General features: G+C 41.8%; 1 protein-coding gene across 1 annotated transcript in view; it reads right to left on the reverse strand.

Annotated features, from left to right (window-relative positions):
• Positions 1-21,574, reverse strand: part of LOC126263301 (neural-cadherin-like) — a 234,588-nt gene that overhangs the window by 24,385 nt on the left and 188,629 nt on the right. Inside the window, exon 11 of the mRNA XM_049960389.1 lies at positions 17,270-17,452. Coding sequence (XP_049816346.1) covers positions 17,270-17,452 — 183 coding nt within the window. The remainder of the gene's footprint in view (positions 1-17,269; positions 17,453-21,574) is intronic.

A 21,574-nucleotide genomic window follows, 5' to 3' on the forward strand; every position in this document is an offset into this window, starting at 1 on the left:
ATCAGCTTAAAAATAAGTAAAAAATATGTTACAGTAATAAAGAAATAGAAGTACGATAACTTGTTTATCTGCAAATCCGACATTTCTAAGATTTTTATATTAGAAAATGAAGCAAATATGACAGGTGATTTAACGCGCGCATAACAGGAAATTGATTATTTATGTTGAACACAAGCTATAATATGAAAACAACCAAATACGCCTTTACTTTTTGAACGAAGATGTAAAACATGGAATAATCTCGCTCTGTTCTCCATCAGTGCCTCACGGCTAAGCTCATTTGCCCCAACCTGATAACCAGCTCGGAATATATGTTACATTGTATTTAAAAGAGACAAACAATAAGCGGTGACTTTTTCACGCTAATTATCATTGCTACACAATTCACCCGCAGGAATTTATGGTAGCTACCACCTCGGGAAACGCGATAAACAAAGGATAATACAGTATTTTAAACGCTGTCAGAACTGTCTCGCCAATTATCATTGCTGCTAGCTACAGACGTCTAACATACTTTTTGTAACAGCATTAACATTTAATTTACAGGGTGTTTCAAAAAGAATTATCCGACATTCTTTCGCACGAATGAAGTTAGAAACTCCTCAGGACGAATGAAGTTAGAAATTTGGGGCTGAATTTTAAGTAACTCCTCAGACTACAAAGCTTTATTTTCATGATTTTACCGATTTTACAAGGGTACATCTTTTACATGCGTTCACATACAACCTCGGGGGATGTTTAGAACCAAAACTTTTTCTCGCCTCTCAACGGACGCACCACAAACTTCCAGACGATAATTGCATTCCTCACTTACTTTTTCGAGCATGTATGGAGTTTTACTGCGTTTACTGATGTTGCTATTTAGCGTTGCAGTTAACTCAAAGTTGTTGGAAAGATGGCGCCAAAAACTTTAAATTTCGACATGTAAGTTAAAGTTCACCCTAAATCTGTAGCTTTATCTATGTACAAGATATAGCTTGTGATAATGGATTAATCTCATCAACGTCCTGTATGTTAAAAACCCATATGGTATTTTATGGCATGACTCATAAAACAAAAATTATGAAAAATGCTGTGAAGAACAAGTGCAGCAAACGGCATAAATCTTAAGATAGACGTGCGAAGTTTTACATTTAGATACATATTCTGAAAACCACCGTGAAGTGCGTGGCGGGGGATAAAAGAATGTTCAAATGTGTATGAAATCTTATGGGACTTAACTGCTAAGGTCATCAGTCCCTAAGTTTACACACTACTTAACCTAAATTATCCTAAGGACAAACACAGACACCCATGCCGAGGAAGGACTCGAACCTCCGCCGGGACCAGTCGCACAGTCCATGACTGCAGCCCCTTAGACCGCTCGGCTAATCCCGCGCGGCGGCGGGGAATACTTAGTATGGTACGACCCATGAAGAATCCCACACAAGAGCGACGGATCGCAGCGATCAGTTACATGCGATATCGCTGCAATTCCTTGCTCGTCTCGACCTCGACACACACGAACGACTTGCCGTGCAATTTCAGCCAGTATTGCGAATGCCGCTGTGTCGAGAAGTTCTGCTATGGAACATGAACTGCCACGGTTGATATCCGTATCCCCACGAGTACTTTCAAGAAATAAATTTTAAAAAATGGGAATTGTAATTTATTAAACTCGTTTTCAAACGCTTTTCTTGGGACCTGTAGGCTACTTTACAGAATATATTACATTTTTAAGTGGTGCCAAGAGGGTTGTGTCCATCTTTCCAGTGTGTTAACAGAATTCGTTTTTCGTTTAGTAGTCCTCAATTCCTTTTCCATTAGTCTTGTAGCTTAACTTCGAGTATTTACTCATTTTGTTTTGGGCAGTGGACGTTGACACTCCAGCGTCTTAAGCGTCATACGGTTATTTCCACTCTGTGCCACGGATCTGGCTTCGTCATACTTCCTAATTAAGATATACACATGGAGAAACTGAACTGGTTTGTGTATTCAAGAACACTAGGTATTACATCGGCTTTATTTGATGTGGTGATTCCGAAAACAAAAAATCGTTTAGAAAACGATAATTATAAAATTGTGAAAGCGTGGTGTTTTGCTTTGTTTCTCGTAGTCAATTTTAACAAAAAACCTGTAAACAGGCCCGGCAAGAATTTAGAGACTTTTTCCGACATCTGTCGATCAGAACGAGAATGGCGGGGCATTTAAAAGATTTTACAGATTATTAGGTATAAGGTTCGCCCGCTTTGCAAAACAGGTTTTTCATGTTTATCAAAATCTGCGAAATGTGAGCATATTTTAAGTGACAACGAACCTAAAAAAATTAGACTAAAGCAGTTTTTTTTTCATTATCTTAATTTTACATTATACGCTTCTACAGGACCATTTGTACACTGTCATGTTCTGGTAGACTGTCATCGGTAACCAAACGATGTTAACGTGCATTTGATTGGCGAGTTAATGCACCACTTTATGTTTAAAAGTAATTTTGTTGGATAACATAGTTCGTTGGTATATTTGCTATGACTTACGTTTTGCTTTGGCAGACCCATTTTCTTTTGCGTTCCCATGAGTTACTGAGAAGCACATAGACATACTAACATATTTTACAAATGGTTCAAATGGCTCTGAGCACTATGTGACTTAACATCTGAGGTCATCAGTCCCCTAAATCTTAGAACTACTTAAACCTAACTAACCAAAGGACATCACACACATCCATGCCCGAGGGAGGATTCGAACCTGCGACCGTAGCAGTCGCGCGGTTCCGGACTGAAGTGCCTAGAAACCGCTCGGTCAGCGAGGCCGGCTCATATTTTGCAACATATGCCCGATACGTACCGGTATGTGTTTGCGCCTCTCAATAACTGACGGGAACGCAAACGAAAACGCCAGTAACACACCAAAACGTAAGTAACGGCAAATACTCTACGTGCTCAAAAGTATTCGGACGCTCCCAAAACCGTATCTTTTTCATATTAGGTGCATTGTGCTGCCACCTACTGCCACGTACTCCATGTCAGCGACCTCAGTAGTCATTAGACATCGTGAGAGAGCAGAATGGGTCGCTCCGCAGAACTCACGGATTTCGAACGTGGTCAGATGATTGCGTGTCACTTGTGTCATAAGTCTGTACGCGAGATTTCCACACTCCTAAACATCCCTAGGTCCACTGTTTGCGATGTGATAGTGAAGTGTAAACGTGAAGGGAACGTACAGCACAAAAGCCTACAGGCCGAACTCGTCTGTTGACTGAGAGAGACCGCCGACAGTTGAAAAGGGTAGTAATGTGTAATAGGCACACATTTATCCAGACCATCACACAGGTATTCCAAACTGCATCAGCATCCACTAAAAGTCCTATGGCAATTAGGCAGGAGGTGAGAAAACTTGGATTTCATGGTCGAGCGGCTGCCCATAAGCCACACGTCACGCTGGTAAATGACAACAACGCCTCGCTTGGTGTAAGGAGCAAAAACATTGAACGATTGAACAGTGGATAAACTTTGTGTGTAGTGACGAATCATGGTACACAATGTGGCGATCCGATGGTAGGGTGTCGGTATGGCGAATGCCCGTTGAACGTCACTTGCCAGCGTGTGTAGTGCCAACAGTAAAATTCGGAGGCGGTGGTGTTATGGTGTGGTCGTATTCTTCATGGAGGGGTCTTGCACTCCTTGTTGTTTTACGTGGCACTATCACAGCACAGGCCTACATTGATGTTTTAAGCACCTCCTTGCTTCCTACTGTTGAAGAGCAATTCGGGGATGGCGATTGCATCTTTCAACACGATCGAGCACCTGTTCATAATCCACGGCCTGTGGCGGAATGGTTACACGACAATAACATCCCTGTAATGGACTGGCCTGCACAGAATCCTACCCTGAGTCTATAGAACACTTTGGGATGTCTTGGAACGCAGACTTCGTGCCAGGCCTCACCGACCGACATCGATACCTCTCCTTAGTGCTGCACTCCATGAAGAATGAGCTGCCATTTCCCAAGAAACCTTCCACCACCTGATTGAAAGTATGCCTGCGAGATTGGAAGCTGTCTTAAAGGCTAAGGGTGGGCCGACACCATATTGAATTCCAGCATTGAAAGTCATTTTCATCCAGGTGCCCGGATACTTTTGATAACATAGTGTATATGGGTGACGTATCATACTCAACAAAATTACGTTTAACTACAAAATGATGTGTTCCTAATCATAATGTTTGGTTGGTGAGGCACTCAACTGCGCGGTTATCGGCGTCCGTACAAATTCCCAACCTTTGCTCAGTCCAGTCTCGCCACTTTCATGACCGATGATGAAATTATCGTGGCCAACACAAACACCCAGTCATCTCGAGCCAAGGGAAAATCCCTAACCCCGCCGGGAATCGAACCCGGGACCACGTGCTCGGGAAGCGAGAACGCGAACCCGAGACCACGAGCTGCGGACGTGATGTATTAAGTAGTCAACCAAATTCACATTAGCATCGTTTGGGTACAGATGGATACAACCAGTAATAATAATGCACAAATGGTACTGAAGAAGCGTATAATGTAAAATTAAGTTAATGGCGAAAACGAACAAAAACTGTTATTTAGGCCTAATGTTTGTAGATAAGGTGTCACACAAAATATGCTCAGATTTCACAGATTTTAATAAGAAAATCCTACTGGTGATGGCACAGAAGTACTGAAACGTGTGTGGGTCACATAAAAAAAAAGTTTTGCATAACAGACGAACCTTATATCCAATTATTTTAACTTGAAACACGAGAAATAAAAGAGCAGCAAGTTCACTGAAATTATACAGATGTTTTCTTTATACTGATTACAGATTTACAAATTTCATGAGCTGGGGTACACTGAATCGGCCGAGAAACTGGTATAGGCATTCGTATTCAAATATAGAGATATGTAAACAAGCAGAGTACAGCGCTGCGGTCGTCAGTGCCTATATAAGACAACAAGTGTCTGACGCAGTTGTTAGATCAGTTACTGCTGCTATAATGGCACGTTATTAAGATTTAAGCGAGCTTGAAAGTGGTCTTATAGTCGGCGCACGAGCGTTGGAACACAGCATCTCCGAGGTAGCGATGAAGTGTGGATTTTCCCGTGCGACCATTTCACCAGTGCACCGTGAATATAAGGAAATCGGCAGAACATCAAATCTCCACATCGCTGCGGCCGGAAAATGTTCTTGCAAGAACGGGGCCAACGACGACTGAAGAGAATCGTTCTACGTGACGGAAGTGCAACACTTCCGCAAATTGCAGCAGATTTCTATGCTGGACCATCAGCGAGAGTCAGCGTGTGAACCGTTCAACGAAGCATCAACGAAATGGGCTTTCGGAGCCGAAGGCCCACTCGTGTACCCTTGATGACTGCATAACACAAAGATTTACGCCTCGCCTGGGCCCTTCAACACCGACATTGGATTATTGATAACTGAAAACATGTTGCCTGGTCGGACGAATCTCGTTTCAAATTGTATCGAGCGGACGGACGTGTACGGGTATGGAGACGACCTCATGGATCCATGGACCCTGCATGTCAGCAGGGGACTTTTCAAGCTGGTGGAGGCTCTGTAATGGTGTTGGGTGTGTGCAGCTGGAGTGATATGGGATCCCTGATACGTGAAGATACGACTCTGACAGGTGACACGTACGTAAGCATGCTGTCTGATCACCTGCATCCTTTCATGTCCATTGTGCATTCCAACGGACTTGGGCAATTCCAGTAGGAGAATGAGACACCCCACACGTCCAGAATTGCTCCAGGAACAGTTTTCTGAATTTAAATACTGCCGCTGTCCACCAAACGCCCCAGACATGAACATTCTTCTTGTGGCTAGCGTTGCTGCCTCTGCATCACGGGTTTCCAGGTTCGATTCCCAGCCGGGTTGAGAATTTTCTCTGCCCGGGGACTGGGTGTTTGTATTGTCCTCATAATTTGATCTCCATCATTCGTGACAGGGGCTCGATTGGACTGTGAAAAAATTGTACGTGGGCTGATGACCGCACAGTAGAACGCCCCACAAACCAATCATCATCATCATGAACATTATTGAGCATATCTGGATGCCTTGCAACCTGCTGTGCAGAAGAGATCTCCACCCTCTCATACTCTTACGGATTTATGGACAACCTTGCAGGATTCATGGTGTTAGTTTCCTCCTTCCGTCCTTCAGACCTTAGTTGAGTCCATGCCACGTCGTTTTCCGGCACTTCTGCGTGGTCGCGGGGCCCTACGCGATATTATGCAGGTGTACCAGTTTCTTTGGGTCTTCAGCGTATAATCAGCTCTGTTTTGGTGTTACTCGACGTATCTTTATAGTTTTATTATCCCAAAAAGTCCGGAGAGTTTCCACTTGTGTTACGAAAGGATTGAGAACAGAGGCAAGGCCGAAATACCCTATTAGGCGACTGTGGGCGACCTATTTCTTTTCTTCATATTATAGGTGTTGATACGTGTTGTTAAGTGTTTGAGCCGGCCGATGTGGCCGAGCGGTTCTAGGCGCTACAGTCTGGAACCGTGCGACCGCTACGGTCGCAGGTTCGAATCCTGCCTCGGGCATGGATGTGTGTGATGTCCTTAGGTTAGTTAGGTTTAAGTAGTTCTAAGTTCTAGGGGACTGATGACCATAGCAGTTAAGTCCCATAGTTCTCAGAGCCATTTGAACCATTTTGTTAAGTGTTTGAACTTTCATTCATTCTGTAAATAAAATCGCTAGATGGGCTTTACGTATTTGCTATGAAATTTGCGTCTGTGTATATTGGTGTTATGTGTGTAATTCACAACTGACTTAGTTTTTGAAATAGGATCAAAGCGTATCATAGGTTTTTCTTCTTTTCAATATGGTGTAAAAATCAGTACCGCAAAATGGGGTTACATGAAACAACGAGCTAACTTAAAACGATTGGCATTTATCTTGTTTTTACTGTTGGCACCATGGCTTGCGTAATACAGTTGTTTCTTGTGCGACTGACGAGCAGTGGTTTTAGCAAGAAATTGAAGTAAATGAAGTTACTGGCCTTTAGGTATCGTTTATGTTGTTGACGGTTTTAGATCCGAAAATTTACCTTTGGAAACTTCTTTTCTGAAAGCCAAGATATGAAATACCTAATAATTTCATGAAAACGTAAGCATAGCCTGTCTTGTTGCTGATGATTAATAATTGTTCAATCTCTCTTTTAAACTTTTTTTAATAATTCTATCTCTAAAGAGGGGTTATTTGCAACAACTGTAAGTACCTATTTTATACACTCCTGAAAATGGAAAAAAGAACACATTGACACCGGTGTGTCAGACCAACCATACTTGCTCCGGACACTGCGAGAGGGCTGTACAAGCAATGATCACACGCACGGCACAGCGGACACACCAGGAACCGCGGTGTTGGCCGTCGAATGGCGCTAGCTGCGCAGCATTTGTGCACCGCCGCCGTCAGTGTCAGCCAGTTTGCCGTGGCATACGGAGCTCCATCGCAGTCTTTAACACTGGTAGCATGCCGCGACAGCGTGGACGTGAACCGTATGTGCAGTTGACGGACTTTGAGCGAGGGCGTATAGTGGGCATGCGGGAGGCCGCGTGGACGTACCGCCGAATTGCTCAACACGTGGGGCGTGAGGTCTCCACAGTACATCGATGTTGTCGCCAGTGGTCGGCGGAAGGTGCACGTGCCCGTCGACCTGGGACCGGACCGCAGCGACGCACGGATGCACGCCAAGACCGTAGGATCCTACGCAGTGCCGTAGGGGACCGCACCGCCACTTCCCAGCAAATTAGGGACACTGTTGCTCCTGGGGTATCGGCGAGAACCATTCGCAACCGTCTCCATGAAGCTGGGCTACGGTCCCGCACACCGTTAGGCCGTCTTCCGCTCACGCCCCAACATCGTGCAGCCCGCCTCCAGTGGTGTCGCGACAGGCGTGAATGGAGGGACGAATGGAGACGTGTCGTCTTCAGCGATGAGAGTCGCTTCTGCCTTGGTGCCAATGATGGTCGTATGCGTGTTTGGCGCCGTGCAGGTGAGCGCCACAATCAGGACTGCATACGACCGAGGCACACAGGGCCAACACCCGGCATCATGGTGTGGGGAGCGATCTCCTACACTGGCCGTACACCACTGGTGATCGTCGAGGGGACACTGAATAGTGCACGGTACATCCAAACCGTCATCGAACCCATCGTTCTACCATTCCTAGACCGGCAAGGGAACTTGCTGTTCCAACAGGACAATGCACGTCCGCATGTATCCCGTGCCACCCAACGTGCTCTAGAAGGTGTAAGTCAACTACCCTGGCCAGCAAGATCTCCGGATCTGTCGCCCATTGAGCATGTTTGGGACTGGATGAAGCGTCGTCTCACGCGGTCTGCACGTCCAGCACGAACGCTGGTCCAACTGAGGCGCCAGGTGGAAATGGCATGGCAAGCCGTTCCACAGGACTACATCCAGCATCTCTACGATCGTCTCCATGGGAGAACAGCAGCCTGCATTGCTGCGAAAGGTGGATATACACTGTACTAGTGCCGACATTGTGCATGCTCTGTTGCCTGTGTCTATGTGCCTGTGGTTCTGTCAGTGTGATCATGTGATGTATCTGACCCCAGGAATGTGTCAATAAAGTTTCCCCTTCCTGGGACAATGAATTCACGGTGTTCTTATTTCAATTTCCAGGAGTGTATAATGGAGTGATAATGTCATCACAGCTGCCGTTCACAAGACTGTGGAAATGCTCTATCTCACTTTTTGTCTCAAGACTTGAACTATCATTCATAATTCACTGTGACAGGACTAAAGCTGAAGCTATAGTAGAGAATATATTAGCTCCACATTCTCTGCATCAAATTCTAAAAAAATATCGTACAACTTAATTCTCGATTGCATGTTATGCTTCAAATAAAGGAAATATGAAATTATTTACAGTTTCTATCCGGAACTTCGACCAAGAAATGGGAACGACTCCAGCTGTTATAGATTGTTTACGAAGGCGCCAACGAAATATCAATTTCTATAGCCAAGAAGCTTAAAGAGAGCATCATTAACAGCATATTTCAGGATCGCAACTGATTGTTTATGGTGCGGACAACTGTTGGTCAATTACGGAGAAACCAATCTGTTTTCATGGAGCTGAAAAAAATGTTTGAAACACCACATAGTATTGCAGGACATTGTCACATATATATACTGCACAATACTGAGAAATCTGGATTAAAACTACTGTCATACGATGTTGAATCGTTAGCGGTTAAGGTATTTAATGAGTTTTCTTTTAAGCGCTAAGAAGGTGAGTGAGCTGAAGAACTTTTTTTGGAGTGCTTGCAGTCAGAGTACTCCACACTATTTAAGCACGTTCCTACACGCTTTTTGAGATTTTTTTCTGCTGTAGGCAGATTGCTCCAGAACTGGCCGTTGTTAAAGCCCTATTTTCTAATCCAGGGTGAAGACAATATTGCCAAACTTAACTGAACATTCGTAGCCCATGAAAACGACAGTGAAGTGGACGATGAAGTAACACACCCAGAGATTTACATATATTTTGTCCACAATGTTATGCCTTTATTTAATACAACCATAAAACATGTTGAAAGTGATTATATACAGATAACTGAAATATATTCTGTATTCCTGAAATTGCATACATAAACTATTTATGGACAAAGAAATAATTTCTTCGGATTCGAGGTATTACAAAAGCTGAAAAAAAGTCCGCAATATGAAGAGCAAAATTGATCAGAGAAGCTCAGTAAGTCTATACTAGGACTATGCAATATATGGAAAAATGGTTTGACTTCAGTGAAGATTCGCATTCAAGCTTAACTCTCCGTTAAATCTTGAAGGGCCCTTAAAATGGAGAACGTAATGAAACTTATAGATTATTTCAACATTATTATAAACGGTGACGCACTATTTTATGAAATATGTGCACTGAATGACGCCTTGCCATTCATTAAAGACTTACCTGACACAAACATTTCAAACAAATGGGTGACATTTTTTAAGATATGCAGAGCACATAATTTGTTGAAAGTTGTTCAACTTGTGGTAAAAGTGTCTTCGTCCATTGCGTTTGTAGAGGGGATTTTCAGTGTGATGGTATATATCTGGAGCAATGAAAGAAGCAGACTGCAAGTGGAAATGGTGAAAGCTGAATTATTTGTGAATTTTAACTACCATATGATATGTGCAGAATTTACTAAATTTGTCAGAAACAGAAACGGGAAAGAACTTGTTAAAATGGTGAAGTCGAAAAAAAGTAAAACTTAAAGATAAAACTAGAGAAGAAACTAAAGCCTCACAGAAGTGGCTGGTTTCGCAGTATTAACAATGAGTAGGGGGTCTATCGTGTTAAATAAGTGCATGCTTCCTGTTGTAGCAGCTACAATGTATTTATTGTTTATTGTGTTGTGAATAGCAGTAATAATAATAATAATAATAATAATAACAGTAATAATAATACATTTTTGCATTGTCGAGTTGTGGCTCCTGTTAAGGTTGGCAACCCTAAGCCCAGTCTATTATTACTATAATACTATTACTTTGAACTTCCCATCAGTTCTATGGCACAAGCGCCGGCCGTTGGGACAGAACGATTCTAGGCACTTCAGTCCGGAACCGCGCTGCTGCTATGGTCGCAGGTTCGAATCCTGCCTCGGGCTTGGATGTGGATGTTAGGTTTAAGTAATTCTAAGTCTAGGGGACAGATGACCTCAGATGTTAAGTCCCACAGTGCTTAGAGCCATTTGAACCATTTCTACGGCACAAGCTTCAAAAATGCTAATCATTGCGAAATCGGTGGATTTATTTTGTATTAGCCTACTTTAAACAGAAATGACAACTCCGATCTCCACTTCACTTCTCAGAGTAATTCGTGGTCCCTGAATAACTAAAAATAATTACAAATATTGCAACGTATGAAATTCTTACCACACATGGGAAAGCGAAACGAAACAAAACTGCACAAACACGCCTAATAACTAGAGAAACGAATAGCCACATTGTCACACATCGCTAAGTGCTAAAAAGCCAGGCAATCAAAGACCACCTACAATATATTTATTATAGGTTGTCCTGTCATACTGCAAGCACGAATCACATGCTATACAGTTAAGTATACATCATACTGCCTGGGTTTTCCATGCGATCGCGACCGACTGCTGCGATTTGCCCAAATATGGCGATCTACGAAGCGATCGATCGCACAAATGATGTATCGCTGCGATGTTCGCGAGGCCTTTTTCGTTGAAATTGTGAATGGAGCGCGGGAAGAAGGATTGCTTAAATGCCTCTGTGCTTGCTCTATTTAATCTAATTTTCTCTCCACGCAATGCACAGGACCTGAAGAATATCACTAGAACGATACCTCACCTAATACTGATTGCTGATTTTTTTTTTTTTTTTTCCGGGCGCGATGGACTCGCTCACGCAGCACGCAGCTGCTAGTGCTCCCTTTGTATAACGTTGGCATCTTCCCAGTGTCTTGCCAATGAGCCCAAGTCTGCCACCTGCTTTATCTATGACTGAGCCTACCGGTATATTAGCATTCCATTCCATTTCATATCCTTGCAGATCATTACAACCAGGTTTTTGTATGATCTTACCAGTTAACAATCGTGTAACTCACTGATATTGATGTCATAGGATACTATTATTATTATTATTATTACTTTTTTAAAAGCACAAAAATTTAGATTTCTGAACATATGAAGCAAGTTGCCAGTCTTTGCACCACTTTTAAATCTTATCGAAACGTGACTGATATTTGTGTAGTTTTTTCAGGCAGTACTTCATTATTGATAACAGCATCATCTGCAAAAAGTTTGAGGTCACTATCAATATTGTCTGAAAGGTCATTAATAAACAACGCGAACAGCAAGGGTCCTAACACGCTGCCCTGGGCACACCTGATGCTACTTTTACTTCTCCTGAAGACGCTCCATCCAATATAACATGCTGTGGCCTCCTTCCTGTCTGCTATTATTTACAAACATTGTTTGATGCCTAATATAGGTCTGATGGCAATCAAGAGCTGAATGCTGCTTTTCAGTGGAGATGATTGAAGAGACATTCTCTTCTATTGTTTGAACAACCAATCAGTAAATTCAGGAACATGCACTATGTTGTTTTTTTGCTTTCTAGATTGTTTGTCATATATTAGTGCTTTTGACAAGATGGGCTGTGATTTATTTGCAGGTGATCAATACTTGAACCATTACAGTGCCTCAAGCTTGACCATAGCTGTTAATCCTCACTTGTGCGATTCACTGCCCCTGAAACTTAATGAGAACTTCATGAAGTAGCCACGTGGTGTGTCATGCTGGTAGTGTAATCTGTGTAATCAGGAATGTTGTCTTTGTTGTCAAAAGGACTCAGTGGAGTGTATCACATCCAATTTGCCTTGCTAAATGTGTGTCTCTGTGGCTTCCTTCCTAAAATGTTCAACCAGTTACATTCTGAGGCTATTTTTGTTTCTGCTAAGGTGGCACCTAACATGGCCCCTAGTGTCTTTCATGGAGGTAATGCTCCATTTAATGTAAACAGAATATCAGTATTATATACTTACACTGTGGTTTGTTTAATTAAAGCTATCACCCTTTCTACATCAAACACTATCTTCATACAGTCTATGCATCCACAGTTAATATATCTGCCCAAAAAATAATCAAACAATGGAAAATCCAGGATGGAATGTAACAATATTATGAAAAGAAAAGTTGCTACTTACCATTTAGTTGAGATGCTGAGTCACAGATAAGCACAATGAAAAGACGGTTCCAAATAAAGCTTTCAGCCCGTAAGGCTTTAGGCAGAAATAGACACACACACACACACACATACACACACACACACACACACATAAACACAATTGACGCTCACCTGACTGCAGTCTAAGGCAACTGTAGCCACACTGCGATCAGCAGCACCAGTGCACGATGGTAGTGGCAACTGGGTGGAGGTAAGGAGGAGGCTGGGACAGGGAGGGGGAGGGATAGTAGGGTAGGGGTGGTGGGCAGTGCAGTGCTGCTAGGGAGCACACAGGGACAAGGTGGAGAGAGTAGTGCAGCTATGCAGTCGGGAGCTTGGCCAAAGGGCAGGGGAGAGGTAGGGAGAGTGGGAAGTGGGAAAGGAGAGAAGGAAAAGGACTAGGTGCAATGGTGGAATGAGGGCTCTGTAGTGCTGGAATGGGAACAGGGAGGCTGGGTGAGTGAGGACAATGACTAACAAAGGCTGAGGCCAAGAGGGTTATGGGAACATTGCAGGGAAGTTTCTACCTGCACAATTCTGGAAAGCTGGTGCTGGTGGGAAGGATCTATATGGTACAGGATGTGCAGCAGTCACATTTCTACCACTATCCTTCCCACCCGTCCATATTGGTATTCCGCCATCCACTGAACCTACACAATATACTTGTCCATCCCTACAAAACTCCTGCTCCCAATCCCTTACCTCATGGCTCATTCCTCTGTAATAGACCTAGATTCTGTGTGGGCATAGCAACCAACAAGCTGTCTGTCTGCATGAATGGCCACCGACAAATTGTTGCCAAGAAACAAGGGGACAACGCGGTTGCTGAGCACGCTGCCAAATGTGACATCCTTCATTTCAGTGACTGCTTCACAGCCTGTGCCATATAGATCCTTCCCAACAACACCAGCTTTTCAGAATTGCGCATGTGGGAACTTTCCCTGCAATATAACCTATGTTCCCATAACCCTCTTGGCCTCAACATTTGTTAGTCATGCCCCTCACCCATCCAGCCTCCATGTTCCCATTCCAGCATTTGCAGTCCTCATTCCACCACCGCATCCAATCTTTTTTACCTCTCTCCTTTTGTGCTACCTCCTCTCCCCACCTCTCCCCTGCCCTCCGTCTAACCTTCTGACCACGCATAGCTGCCCTACCCTCTCCACTCGTCCCTGCGTGCACCTTTGCAGGACTGCACTGTCCGCCACCCTTTCCCTAGTATCCCTCCCCCTCCCCGCCCCAGCCTCCTCCTTACCCCCACCCAGTCGCCACTCCCATCTTGCATTGGTACTGCTGGGTGGGTACAGGCTGAAAGCTTTATTTGGAACTATCTTTTTGTTGAGCCTATCTGCGACTCAACAGCTCCACTGTATGGTGAGTAATAACTTTCCTTTTCATAACATTGCCCAAAAATAATCTGTTAAAAGACTTTAAACAATTTTTCAAAAACTAATTAGTTAGCTGCAATTATAAATATAATACAGTAACATAAACCCTGTAAACATCCACAGTGGAGTCAAATTCAGTAAAAACATAAAATAAAACAATCGTTTGTGTAGGGAAAATTATTATTATTAGTCAATATTTGTCATTTGCAGCAGGCCTGCTGCAAAACTGCCCTTAACTCACATGTATCCATGTCGATCAAAACTAGTTTACACAACAAATATGAAATAAAGACTTTGTGCAATGCACTTCATACAAAACCACATGTGTCAAAAATTGTGGATAAAATTTTGTTACATTAGCTGCTTAAGGGTATTGTAACAGAAATTGTTGTAAATTCATATCCAGAAGTTTATGGACATTTGAGATCCATGGAACAATGTGATGCACAGTGATGACGAGTGCACCAAAACATAACCTCACGTTACAGCATACGATACAAATTGGAGCTAAACCTACCATCTGTGATTTTCCTTTGATGATAATACACAGAACTTCTACACAGTATGTGATGCCCATGCATTGCAATTAGGAATGCAGAGTAGCTGCCCATACTATCAATCAAGTTGCCAGCATTAAGTAAAACAATGCAGCCCACTGCTGAAAAGGCAAGCTCTTGAATGTCTCATCCATGTTCCTTAAGACCAGAGACAAGCTGCTGTTAACCATAGATAAGTGATGTTCTCATGTTATAAGTACCATTTAGCAGATTGACAATGTATAACCAGGCATTATAAACCACTGAATGGAATACTTATGCATGTATGTGCTCTTGAAATTTTGTCATTTTGTATGTGATCTCATATGTTGGCATATTGGTATCTTTTCACAGTACTGACAAGAGTTAAACCAGTACTGCATCATATGATCAAATGACAAGAATTACATTCCAGGCTACAGTTTGACTTGTTTGTAAACAGTACACCTCGCCAGTCTTCTTGGGTCCACACACAGGGGCAAAGCACTGCATCTGCTGTGTCTTTGTGTAAATGGAACAGATATGATGATGGGTTGCCAAGCATACTGAACCAGCTGTCAAAAGTGTTAATGCATTATTTTGTGGGAAGTATGTGCTGTTTTGGTTACTTATCTTTGGTCACTTCATGAAAAGTCCACCTCCGGTAGCTGAGTGACCAGTGCGACAGACTGTCAATCATAAGGGCTCGGCTTTGATTCCTGGCTGGGTCAGAGATTTTCTCAACTCAGGGACTAGGTGTTGTGTTGTCCTAATCATCATCATTTCATTCCCATCGACATGCAAGTCACCGAAGTGGCGTCAAATCGAAAGACTTGCACCTGGCAAACGGTCTACCCGACGGGAGGCCCTAGTCACACGACATTTACATTTATTTACTTAATGAAAAACAGTAATCTTAAGACTGGATTACAGCATTTAGCTGATCTTGTTGATGATGTTATTTAATGTTTCCACCCTCCTAAATGCTGCTCATGAAATGATAATAAGTTCAGCATTCAACTACCAGTCCATCTTGTGCTGATTGTGAGCAACTTTCTACTAGCAAATTATACTGTCACATGTAATATCACCCAAATGTGTTCACTTGTCATCCTGCTTCCATACGAATACACACAGTACACAGCCAGAATCATTATGGCCGTACTCATACCCATGATATCTGTTATAGGAACATTAATTGCTCTCCTACCGGCAAGGTATATATGTCCCGTGTTTCTGTGTTGTGCTGCCACAGTTCAGCTTACTCTTTGCAATTATGATACAATGGTTGCTTGCGTATTAAAAAGATTCCTTATGCACATGAGTCTATAGAATGCTGCACAAGTGCCACATACAAACTTATGAGAGAGATTGGTGACAATCTTGTACATAAAGATGTTAAATAGTTCATTGTGTGTATTTTTAATCTTTGAGCTCTGTCTTTTTCTATTTCTCAATTTGCAATGTGCATATATTTACCTTGGAACTTCTGAGTCTGTACAACTTCTTCTTGAATAGTAGAAGCAACGCACCTACACACGCACGTGCGCGCGCGTGCACCCACCCACACCCACACCCACCCACCCACCCACCCACCCACCCACCCACACACTCACACACACACACACACACACACACACACACACACACACACACACGCACACGCACACACACACACACACACACAAGCTAGATTCAGCCAGCACAATGTAGCTGTGTGTGTTTGTGTGAGGGGAGGGGGATCATGTGCACGCATGTGGGCACGCACACGTGTGCATGCGCTTCTAGCTCAAAAATTGGATTATTCCATGAGTTGTTATCTTTACTTTTAAATTATTTATATCCCGCCAGAACTTTCAATACCAAACTTCTGTCTGATAATTGATCAGGGAAGGAGGGTGGAAGAAAGAATGTAATGAAGTCTTTCATGACATGTTCTTTATTCTGAGATGCAACAGCGTCTGAATCCCATATTGGATGTGCTACACATTATTTGTGACTATAATTACAATAAATATCTTAATTTTTATAATACTGACAAGCCAAAAGCTGTACAGCTTATTTTGCCAAACTGCTGAGGGTCAGTACCCCTCATTTTGTAGTAAAATTTTTCAAATATCTGTGTATTATTTTCAGTTCTTCTCTTCAGAAATAATAATCAAAAATAAAACTTGGGCAGATATTGATAAAAACTGCTGTTTCTAATAAGAAAAACAGTAGCAGCCTCACATTTGATGATAAAAACAAGATTAAATCTAAAATCTTAAGACACGAGTGTGAGCAGTGGAGTAGGGAGGAATGTAGAAGGAAAAGAAATAATTAATTTTCATTTGGGCTCTAATATCAATGGTTTCTTTTTCCAAGGGTTTGTATGAATTTCTTTAAAAATTTTCTATGATATAAGGAACAAGATAGATTGCTACTCACCATACAGATGCCATGTTGAGTTGCAGACAGGCACAATGAAAAGACTGTTACACATTTATCTTTTGGTCAAAGTCTTCTTCAGAAAAGGAAACACACACACACACAAACACACACACACACACATTCACTCACAAAAGCATGCACACCTCCCACGCACATATGATGATCATCTCCATGCTAACATAGTTAAATTGTTTCAATTAGCAAATATTTCTTACCTGATTATTAGGAAAAGTCCCATCTTTGTCGATTGCATTGACCTGTGTTACTTTTGTTCCAATAGGTTCACCTTCAAGAACAGTCTCTTGCTCTCTCTCAGTGAACAGTGGTATCTCATCATTTACATCTTCCAGCAGAATATATACTGTTGCTTCTGAAGCCAGCTGTTGTGCTCCGTTATTCTGTCGAAAAACACAAAAATTGAAATGCTAGACTTTAGTACTAATTCACAATACCAACTGTGTAATTCTAACACTGTGTAATTTTCCGCTATTTCAGTATATTTTGTGTATTTCATATTTTATGACCTAGTGGCTTAATTATTTGTGATCACATTTCAAGATAAGTATACAAGACAAACAATTAGTCACCTTCAGGAGCTCTCATGTTAACACTACATGTAACATCACCTGTAGCCTTTACAATGACCTCATTTTGGCTGGAAAGAGATACCATAATTTCTACATGTGTGCTATATTCAGCTGAAGTCACTCATTGATAATTAGATCCCACAGAGCTAAAAAATTGTGAGGGTGTCAACTGCAGTGTTTCATCTTCTGCTCCAAATAGCAACACACATTTTAAGTGACATCAAGACTAGGTCATTTAGCAGTTAAGTCAGGCTGCGATAGGGTGTCAGAGCGTTCAAACAACTAGGAATGTATGCATGCATCCCTGCAGAAGATAGGAGTGTCCACAGCCCATTCATATGAAGATGTAGATGAAAGGGTAGTGATTGATCACTGCTAAGGTTGAAATAAACATCATGGGTAATGTTAATGGTAACCTGAATGAATGATTGATTACTAGACTTCTGCACATAAACAGTCCTTTTTCTTATTTTTGGTCCTAATTTGCCTTGATGTTCGTGAAGATAGAGTTAAAGTTGGTGAAACTGTTTAACTATGACAAAGCAGCATGGAAATCAGTAATGTTCATCTCACTTGCAATTCAGAGCACCCAGTCTCATAGTTCTCCCTCACTAACAGTCCACTGACTCTCACAAGCAACTCTAAATCTTTTGAGCAGTTTTTCTTTCACATTTTTATGAAATTCATTTTGGCACATATTTTGTACTTTGTGTAAATCTTTCTTCCATTTATAAGATTGTGTTCAGATTTTACATAATGAAACTAGCTTTGCACACCACTTAAGGTGAGGTGTTTTCTCCCTTCTCCCTTTTATTAATTTTGTTTTAAACAGCCTTTTCTTTGTCAAAGCTTATTACTGTGCATTTTTTCTTTTGACTTGGAAGTACTTTGTTTTTGTTCTGGACTTTAGTTAGCACATCAGTCATCATTTGAACTACAGTTCACAGAATTATCCAAGTTACTTCCTGTTTCTTTAATGTTGCCACAATTTATCACAAAAGATGACATCATCGGAATGAATCTCTAAGAAATTGTCCGCCCTGATAGCTGAATGGTCAGCGTGACGGACTGCCGTCCTAAGGGGCCTGGGTTTGATTCCTGGCTGGGTCGGGGATTTTCTCCGCTCAGGGACTGGGTGTTGTGTTCATCATCATTTCATCCCCATCCAGTGTGCAGGTCACCCAGTGTAGTGTCGAATGTAATAAGACCTGCACCAAGGCAGTCAGACCTGCCCCGAAAGGGGCCTCCTGGCCAATGACGCCAAACGCTCATTTTCAAGAAATTAGCTAACAAAAAAAATTTTATAGGTCTTCAGGAGAAGTAGGTGATTCCAACTGCATACCTCATTCTTTATATTTTGTCTTTGTGAGGTTGAAAACATTAATAAGATTCCACATTACTGTGAAACTCTGGTACCTGCAAAAAGACAGATGTTATTAGCAAGCATTTGCCAAGAGATCACAAAGAAAATTAATTCAGTTTTATCTCCATTGTTAACAATTAGTGATACCACAAAGACAGTCACTAATTACTATGGATGCTATATGAGCAGCAAATTCAAATGAACAGTAACTTTGTACAGTTGTTTCAGAGAAACTATCAATGTAAACTGTAATTTGCTTTATAAGTTAAATTGCATTTTGCCATGTTATCTGTTTACCGATGTGCTACCAATGAGGGATATGTGTCTGCTGTGTTGCACATGTGCTGTCTGCTACAGCTACAGCAGTGGTGACCATTTCTGCAGCTGCCTGATGAACTAGGAATTTGGCAAATTTGAACATTTTTTAGAAATACTTGCAGCATGCGCTAGCAGCTAAAATTCTGACATTGTGTTTCTTTTGGTGTATTCTTCTTTTATAATAAAATTCAGAGCAGGTTTCGGCATGTCAGATTGGACAGATCTCTTGCCAGAGCCTTTAACTATGAGCTGCACTTAGTCACTACCAAATCCCATAAAACATGCTGCGACACCCACAACCTAAATCAAAGGATGTATTCTTTGAATTTTTAATGTAATACAACAAACAGGATAATTTCCCGACTCATTGAGTAAAACCTTGAATTTTTAATGTAATACAACAGACAGGATAATTTCCCGACTCTTTGAGTAAAACAATTTTGGTCATGTCCCTCAAATCAAGGAATCACCATATGAGCTTCAGTAATAACCAAAGTATCACTTTAATGAGACTTATAGAGAATATTTTCGCATGAATGGTCAAACCCATCATTTGGACTGGATGCTAGAGACTGGGAAGCAAACAGGTGTATTATGCTACTTGCAGGCACGGTATTCTAGAAGAACTCCATCAATTGAGTTTCCATAAATGTCTGCCTGTATGATTTACTCCTTTCTATCACAATGACTTTTCAGATACTTGGTGGAGCTCCATCTGATTGTTTTAGGCCAGACAAAGGTGTTCCTCAAGAATATAGTTTAAGTGTACCTACATCATAAAGTACAATGCACTGGAGTCCAGTGCGGTGCTCTTTATTTGTGGGTAAGTTTACAAGGGCTTTTTTCCCTCTTATCTTTTCTTATCCTGCCACAGCAACTCAATAATTACAACTCAAATTAATAGGTTTGGGCAGTTGGCTAGAAAGATTTTGTATGTACTGTAGATAGAGGTGAGTGTGGGAGTGGAGGGGGGAGGGGGCGGGGGTAGTGTGCACTGTTTTTTATAGTTCATAGTGAATTAATTTACCTGACTTGCAAATGAGCCTGTGAGCTCTATGAGCCACATATTTGATACAAAACTGCCATGGGTACCGCACCTAAAGGACCTGATTCAAATTCACTGAAGGAACTAAACACCAGAAATTTTTTCCATCACTGTCTCAGTAAGTAGATAGAGCTCATCTGCTTTAGTATTATAAAACTTCTGTATGTAATTCTAGCTAGACTATGGATGTACAGTGTATGCATCACTGAGACCAAGACCACCAATCCTATCAACTATGAGGGGATCAGGTTAGCCACAGGTGCTTGCAGGACAAACCTCTTAGCCAGTCTGTGAGATGAAACTGGGGAGCTTTCATTTGTCATCTCCCAGCATCTTGCTAAAGTGCATCGGGTGTACATGTTCTTCCTCTCCCAGAATTGTTAGCAGTGCAAACTGTTTCCTGCGCTACCATGATATCAGTTTTCATAAATCACCTGCAAGTAATGATCCCAAACTATGGTTTCTAAAACTATTTAATAACTGCAGTTTTTCCACAGTCACATCACAGTTATCTAAGGAGAAACATTTGAGGATGCAGAAAGAAAATTACCAGAAGCATGAGATGGAACACAGTCTGTATTAGGAAACAAACCAGCTGAGTCCTGACCCATAACACTTTGACTGCCAATCCCATCATTTGATGCAGTACACTTACTCCTATTTCTAAATATTAAATCATGTATATTGATGGGCTCAGTTGGTCTCATCGTGTTCCGAAGGACATATAATTTCTAAAACCACTGTAAAACTGACCGGCATTCTAAGAAACAGCAAGGTATATGTGGTTGTTAGTCAAAGTGTTAAACCTGGTCACCTGGACTGTATTCTTGAATCACTGTACAAAAACAAAATATTTAATTGTATTCTTTACAAGCCAGCTAGTGCTAATAGGAAAATTCCCAGCTCAGGTATTCAGAAAGACTGCCTTATTATTATGCAAATCTGCAGTAGAATCTAGTGTGCTATCAAGGTGACTGCACTATCCCTATTTTTGTAAGGGATCAGAAAGTTTCTTTTTCCTGTGCTTTCTTCTTCTCATTTCCTGCTTTCTATTTTTAGTATGTTGGAAAATTTAATATAGAGTGGATTTTGTTACGTAAGCTCTTTCTGCAATTTTGGGGTAAATTCTACTGTGTGATTCCAGTTCTTTGCTTTGAGCCAAGGCATTATGTATGACATTATGAGTTTCTGACATGAAGGATGTAAG

This window comes from Schistocerca nitens, chromosome 6 (genome assembly GCF_023898315.1).
Source record: "Schistocerca nitens isolate TAMUIC-IGC-003100 chromosome 6, iqSchNite1.1, whole genome shotgun sequence".
Classification (NCBI taxonomy): domain Eukaryota; kingdom Metazoa; phylum Arthropoda; class Insecta; order Orthoptera; family Acrididae; genus Schistocerca; species Schistocerca nitens.